The sequence below is a fragment of the Pistacia vera genome, unplaced genomic scaffold, assembly GCF_008641045.1.
Source record: "Pistacia vera cultivar Batoury unplaced genomic scaffold, PisVer_v2 Contig652, whole genome shotgun sequence".
Classification (NCBI taxonomy): Eukaryota; Viridiplantae; Streptophyta; class Magnoliopsida; order Sapindales; family Anacardiaceae; genus Pistacia; species Pistacia vera.
Genome location: NW_022196504.1, coordinates 350221 through 357309, shown reverse-complemented (window position 1 = coordinate 357309; position 7089 = coordinate 350221). Strand labels below are relative to the sequence as shown.

The 7089-nt window shown below is 36.6% G+C and overlaps 1 protein-coding gene across 2 annotated transcripts; it reads right to left on the bottom strand.

Moving 5' to 3' along the window:
* Positions 1–581: 581 nt before the first annotated feature.
* Positions 582–2376, bottom strand: LOC116111871 (salicylate carboxymethyltransferase-like). 2 transcript variants are annotated; one of them, XM_031398035.1, is made up of 4 exons: positions 2221–2376; positions 1667–2071; positions 1189–1518; positions 582–1092 (listed from the first exon to the last, which is right to left on the bottom strand). In XM_031398035.1, the coding sequence occupies exons 1-4, from the start codon at positions 2293–2295 to the stop codon at positions 757–759; spliced, it is 1146 nt and encodes a 381-aa protein (XP_031253895.1). In that variant the 5' UTR covers positions 2296–2376; the 3' UTR covers positions 582–756. The 2 variants fall into 2 exon arrangements, with proteins under 2 accessions (XP_031253895.1, XP_031253896.1); XM_031398036.1 differs by having other exon boundaries at positions 1189–1461.
* Positions 2377–7089: the final 4713 nt, after the last annotated feature.

The window sequence follows — 7089 nt, the reverse complement described above, 5'->3', positions numbered from 1 at the left end:
GAAAGTAGCGATTTGTGTGTGAAAGGCCAGATATTTGGCCGTGAAATGGCAACCATTTCACGGCCAAATATCTGGCCTTTCACGGCCAGATCGCCACATATTTGGCCATGAAACAGCTACAGATCTAATTGTGAAAGACCAGATCTAGCTGTTTCCAGCCATGGATCACAGATCCATGGCCGAAAACAACCTTATCAGTGCATAGCCGGCCTAATATGGCCGATCGTGTGCCATTCAATCGTTGATGGCTATTTCCGGTGACTGGCGGTGGTGGCCAGATCCAGCCACCACCCTTGGATAATTTTGTACAATTTCAGGGGTATTTATGTCCTAAAAACTTTGTATATAAGGATAAAATAGTCAATTAGTATTTTTGTAAATTGTTTTTAAAACAAGGGCATTATTGTCTTAAAATTTTATTAATAAGAGGTAAAATTATAACAAAAATAAGATAACTAAATAATATTAAAATACCTGAGAAAATAGAGGTTATCAGATTACTTCCAATATTACCAACAGTAACTACTATTAGTATTGAAAGATTACTAGAATTTTATATTATTTGACAATCAAATAAGATATTTAAATAATATAAGATTATATTATCTTAGTAATCTCGTATAATCTTCGACCAAACGCAACCAGCTTGTTTTTACATTAGAAAGTGAAGTCACAAGGCGGTATTTTAACTCGATATATATGAACCGCTGACTACTTGATCAACGGTTCATATAATTCATCACATTTTAAATAACCCTATAATTTTCTAAGAACTAGGACAATAGTCCAGGGCTTAATTTCTTCTTTACCCATTTCTTCATCAACCATTCTGCCGTAAATCTCAAACAAAGAGTCTAAGCTTCCTTCTCCTACTCCAAAATGGTGACGGATCATTGATTCTTGAATAGCCCTAACTGTCGCTGCAACCGCATAGCCATGTCTGTCACCATAATCTTCTCTCTTTATGTGAAACATCTGAAGCTGGTCTAGTTTGAACGATCCTTCTCTCCTCACTTCCTCTTCTATTTCATCTTTTGATGGTGCATAAAAGTTCACATCGTAAGACTCAAGCTTTTCTTTGTCTATTTCTCCCTACATAAAACAAAAATTGCACAATGATAACGCGCTTAAACATCAACACTCCAAAATATATTCCTAGTTTGAGACGTATTTAGAATTTATGGGCACCTGAGAAGCCAAGATGGCTAGGGATCGTGAGAGAAGTTCCCAGAAGAATGAGTTGCCCCTGTCAACATGATCAGGACCTGCTCTTCCTAATAAGATAAGCACCATTCGACCTCCAACGACTAATTCTTCGGACCTTGATCTAAGGAACGTGGAGAAATCTTCTTGAAATTGATTAAAATATGCATGTAACACTCGAGGAGGGCTGGATTCAGAGATATAAATGTTGCCTTTATTTATTGAATCGCCATGGTCGTTGTAAAGGGCTGGAGGAACCTGCATAACATAGTGATACTTGATACACGCGTGATCTAATTTGCATGGTGCTTGACCCTGGCTTAAATTGAATAACAAGTATATGAAAATTAAGAGAGTGGTTTTGTTTCATTTAACCAAATAGGGATTCCAAAATTATGATATATATTCAGAACTTAAGTGCATGCATGCTTACAGTGATAAAATCAAAAGAGAAGAATCTGACCTTTGATAGCCAGTGAACACTGTAAGATGAATAGATAAGATGCAAGGAGTTGTTGGGAAAGAGTCTTCCATAAAAAGATCCTGGATAACCTCCAATATATATGTGGGGAGATCCACCACTTCTTTCTTCCCTAAGCTCTCTAACAAAATCTGGCAAGGCCTTAAAGATCGAGTTGAAGTCATTTGTTGAAAGATCATTAAGATAAACGTGAAACTCTGGGTCTGAAAGCATGAATTTACGACAAGTTCCTTCAACGGTTTCAACAACATCTTTAATCATTGCTAGTGTATTGGATCCAGAAGAACAACCCAAATCAGCTATGCATAACGTCTTTGTAGTTATTTCAAGATAAAGTTGTTGTAATGTTTCTATGGTTATGTTCTTCACTATATCCGATGCCTTCTTCTGTTGGAAGAAAATAAGAAACAGTTACAGAAGAACAAAAGAGCAGGTACGTACTCTTGATAGAACTGGAACAGTCATGCAATCACCAAAATAAGAAATAATATATGTATCAAAGAAGTGAAAAATAGAGAGGGAGAGGATGATGAAACCTGCAAGGAGGAATTTTTAGCATAGCTAGATGGGCCAGCCCCTCCTGTCATATGAAAGAGTTTCTCCACATCCATGTTGATTAGTTTTGAAGCTTTCTTTGGCTCAGTTATTGTTGTGCTTTAGTCTCCTTTTAAAGGGAAAATTCAATGATGGAATGGCATACTTGTTTGTGTTATCTTAATATATTATTTATCATGGTAGTTCAAGTTACATTTGCTTTTATGTGGCATGATGAGTATACAGTTGTAGTTGGCAAAAAAAGAAAAACATAATCGTTAGACTTTAGTAACGCTTCTCTTGGCTTGAGTAGGTTGTTTGCTTTTATGGCTCCTCCTTCTCTCAACATGCATGAATACCCGGACCCCGACCCCGCCGAACCTTTCAAAAAAGGAAAGAAAAACCATTCAGTGCTGTGTTGGATTCCATTTACAATAAACCAAACGCTATACACACTATAAGAACAAACAGTGTTTATATGATAGATATGGATAATAAATTGAACTTGAAAACTTGAAATATAAAATATATGCATAGTAAAGTTGATTATTTAAGTTCCGCGAGTGAAGGTTTTTGTTGGCCATTTAGTAAATTAAGTGAATGATGGAAACGAGAACAGGAGTGTTTGATATTGATGAATATAAGATTCAAAGTTTGTGAGTGGCGTGTACCACTGCATTTCATTTTGGTCTCCTACTTTTTCCAGTTCCACTTGCTGGGGATACATATCTTTCAGTTTATCAAATCAATGTTTACTTTAGTTGGATTCTCCATAGTCTTTCTTGTTGGAGTCCCATATCGACTAGGCACGCTCAAGCCTATTGGGTTATAAGAAAGGGTAATCCTTCCATTCAATAAGGCCTTATTGGGTGAGGAGTCAGGCCCATCTCAAATTCTATCATGGTATCAGAGCCCAGGTTCAGTTGAGTTGAGCGCTTGACCAGCGAGTGAGGAGTTAGAGCCAACAACTATCTCCAGTAACAGGCATGACCCAATATATGGGCTTGACCGTGAGGGAGAGTGTTGGAGTCCCACATCGACTAGGCACGCTTAAGCCTATTGGATTATAAGAAAGGGTAATCCTTCCATTCAATAAGGCCTTATTGGGTGAGGAGTCAGGCCCACCTCAAATTCTATCTTCTTTCTCTACATTTTCTCATTTATACACCAATATATCTGGACACGTGTCAACAATGTAAATGAATTTTATCATCTGGGTCTACCAATTAATTTACTGGAATCCACCCACTCACCTTCAATTTCATCAAATTATATATTTTTTTTTTATAAATGGAGTGTTTAGGTCAGTTTGTGCATACCTCAACTAATTATTAAAGTCTATTGAACACTATGCAAATCTAAAATACCAAGTAAATCACAATATTATTATGGTAGATAATCTTAAGGTTTAAACCCAAGAACTCAAGGAATGGAATAAACTTCTTTGACCATCGGGCCAATCCCTTGGGGTTGGCATTGTAACCAACCTTTTATTTAGCCCCGTAAACAATTTCATCCAACTCAATTGACGACTCTCAAGTAGTACAAAGCCAGTTATGGTTAAACTCAATTAAAACTCTAATACTACCATTCTTTAGCTTTTATCATCATATCACTAGTCACTGCACACCATGAATTTCAAACCAATTCCAACGACTAAGAGTAAGAGAATAAGTCAATATTCGCCACCCAAAAGAAAGTGTGTCATATATTATTATTATTATTATTATTATTATCATCGGATGTGTTTGGATCAACTTACGTGTATTTCAACTAATCCTCCGAGGCCTTGGAACTGTCGACTAGGTAAAAGCTTTATTCGCCATTCTTATTAGTGTCTGGGGAGACTCGAGAACTCAGGAGCTCATGAAACTTTCTCTTACTCTTTTACCATCATGCCACCTAATGGTGGTTAGTTATATATTATTCTTCTCGTTTTCTTACAACATGTTAAAACTTATTTTATTTCTCTTTATTTCTCAATTTTACAATGGTAAACACAAATTTATTTATTGAGGTCTTTGCTGTGACTAATGAAGTACTTGCTAACAGGTTTGCAAATCCAAAATCTCAACTTCTCTGTATGGTAACGAATGGTTTGATAGATGATTAAGTTGTAGAAGAAATTTATTAGATAAAGCACTTAAATAATTTAAATTAATCAGATGGTATAGCTTGAGTCTGGAGTTTGTCAATGTCCATACAACCAGTACGGCCATCTACACCGCACAATTAAAGAGGTGAAATTAAATAAAAAGAATTGAAAAGAAAAAACGAAAAGGTTGGTATGTTTGTGGGTGATGCATGATGAATGATAGTGATCTTATTCTAACTTTAGCTTTATCTTTATTGCTTCTCCCCATATAATGCTCTAGCAATTATGTGTTTTTGCAGTGTGTGACTGGTTTGTAGTATTCTCATACCCACCATCACATTCACCGGTGAAAATTTCTTTCACTGAATCATCCCTGTCAAACAAATCCACATTGGGAGGTAAAGTTATTCTTCTTCTTCATTTTTTCAAAAGCTGAAATTAGCGTGACTGCTTTGTGGCTGCATTCATGCTCTCTTTCTTCCTTATAATACTTAGTGAAATTCGTAAATTGAGAGAAAAATTAAAGAAAAACAAAGCTTCAATTTGAGTATTTGATTGAATGAATAATACAGTTAGGATTTGCTACTTAAGTGAATCGTAGCTCAGAGAGTGTGAAGAGAAAAGGGAAAGTGAAATACAGATATTAAAGAAATACAGATATTCGTTCTCTTTAAGAGAGAAACACAAAACGGCAGGTTTTTGTGTTTGCTTAGTTAATATTTGCTAGCCCTTAACTTCTGAATTCTGACACTTTAATCCACATGCCCCCTCAAATCAAACTCCCTGGTCCAAGTTTCCATAACCTAGCATTTTAATCCACATGCCCACTCAAAACAAATTGCCTCCAAAACAAATTTTTTTTAGCAAGTTCTTAACTAAACCACATTCAGCAGTAATCAGTGAGACCAACATCCTTTACTAAACTACATTCAGCAGTAACCAGGAGACCAACATTCAATGTCCAGTGCTTCAGTCTTCACCAAACTACATTCAACGCAAATTTTTAGCAGTTCTTCACTAAACCACATTCACAGTAATCAATGAAGATCAACATCCAATGTCCATCAACTAAACCACAAACTGCATCAGAACATTTCGCAACTGAACACCAGTGAAAGTCACAAGAACAATTGCACCAGAATCCATCATCCAGCAGTCACTACACTAGAATTCATCATCCAGCAGTCACTGCACCATAATTTTTAGCAAGTTCTTCACTAAACCACATTCAGCAGTAATCAATGAAGATCAACATCCAATGTCCAGTGCAACTGAACCAACAAGCTGCATCAGAACTGCATCAGAACATTTCAGCAACTGAACACCAGTGAAAGTCACAAGAACAATTGCACCAGAACCATCATCCAATCAGCATCACTACACTAGATTCATCATCCAGCAGTCGCTGCACCATAATTAACAGCAACGGTCACTACAACTGAAGAATACCAGTAAACAACAATCTTCAGCAAGCAACAGAACAACACACACAAACTTCAGAATCATCAACTTCTCAAAATTCACACAAACTACAAGAATCATTGCAGCAGATCAGATTCCATAAAACCATCCATACAATCTGCAAACTTCAAACTTCATCATCCATTGAAGCACATCTGCAGATTTTACAAACAAAAACACACAATCTGCGGGAATCATTGCAGTAGATCAGATTTCTTCAATCAGACATTTAGAAAAACTAGAAATTCCAGATTGCATTTAGAAATAGCAGCAAATCAGATTTCTTCAATCAGACATTTAGAAAATCTAGAAATTCCAGATTGCATTTAGAAACATTCCAACAGACCACTGATTTCAATCAAACATTTCAGCAGAAGATAATACAATAGGGCATTTAGCTAGAACAGGGTAACTGAATCACAGTAAGTTTTTCCTTCAATTCTTGAAACTGAACTATAGAGAGTGCCTTTGTTAATATATCAGCAATTTGTAACTTTGAGGAACGTATTGAACCAACAAATTCTTGACCAGACTTATCTCTTATAAGTGCGCATCAATCTCAATATGCTTAGTTCTAGCATGAAATACAGGATTGGCAGCCAAGGCCCCTGCACTAAGATTGTCACACCATATGATAGGTGCTTGAGGAAAATTAGGCTAATTCTGAAAAAATATTCTTCAACCATGCAACTTCAGTTGCTGTGTGAGCTAGTGCCCTATATTCAGCTTCGTAGAGGACAAAGCAACTACCTTTTGTTTCCTAAGCTCCATTGAATCAGATTGGGACCTAAGAAGTACAATATCCACTAGTAGACCTTCTATCATCAAGATGCTGCCCAATCCGCATCAGCATAACACTCAACGTTTAGAGAAGCTGCTGGTCTAAACTGAAGGCCATGATTCTAGTTTCCTTTGAGATTCGATGGACCCTTTTGCATGCTTGCCATTGTATTTCTGTAAGAGCTTGCAAGTATTGACTTAATTTTAACTATGAAGCTGATATCAGGTCTGGTGATGTGAGATATTGCAATGCTCCCACTGTACTTCTATACAAAGTTGGATCCTTAAAGCATTCACTATCACCTGCAAACAGCTGGTACCTACTGCTAATGGTATAGAACAGGGTGTGCATCTGCCATTCGTTTTCACCAGCAAGTCAAGAATATATTTAGTTTGTTTAAGATGCATACCCTGATCAGTTTTAACAGCCTCTATACCAAGAAAGTAGTGAACTGATCCAAGTGTTTTAGTGAGAATTGAGCATTAAGATCTTTGATCAAAGTGTGGATAAAAGTTGTGTTCCCTCCAGTTATCA

What these genes read in the sequence shown, in the direction of transcription:
- LOC116111871 (XM_031398035.1), bottom strand. Translation starts at nt 2,295, where the DNA reads ATGGATGTGGAGAAACTCTTTCATATGACAGGAGGGGCTGGCCCATCT. An exon ending in CTAAAAATTCCTCCTTGCAG is followed by an intron (nt 2,072 to 2,220) that starts GTTTCATCATCC and finishes TTCTTCCAACAG; the next exon opens with AAGAAGGCATCGGATATAGT. An exon ending in TAGCCATCTTGGCTTCTCAG is followed by an intron (nt 1,093 to 1,188) that starts GTGCCCATAAAT and finishes TGTTTTATGTAG; the next exon opens with GGAGAAATAGACAAAGAAAA.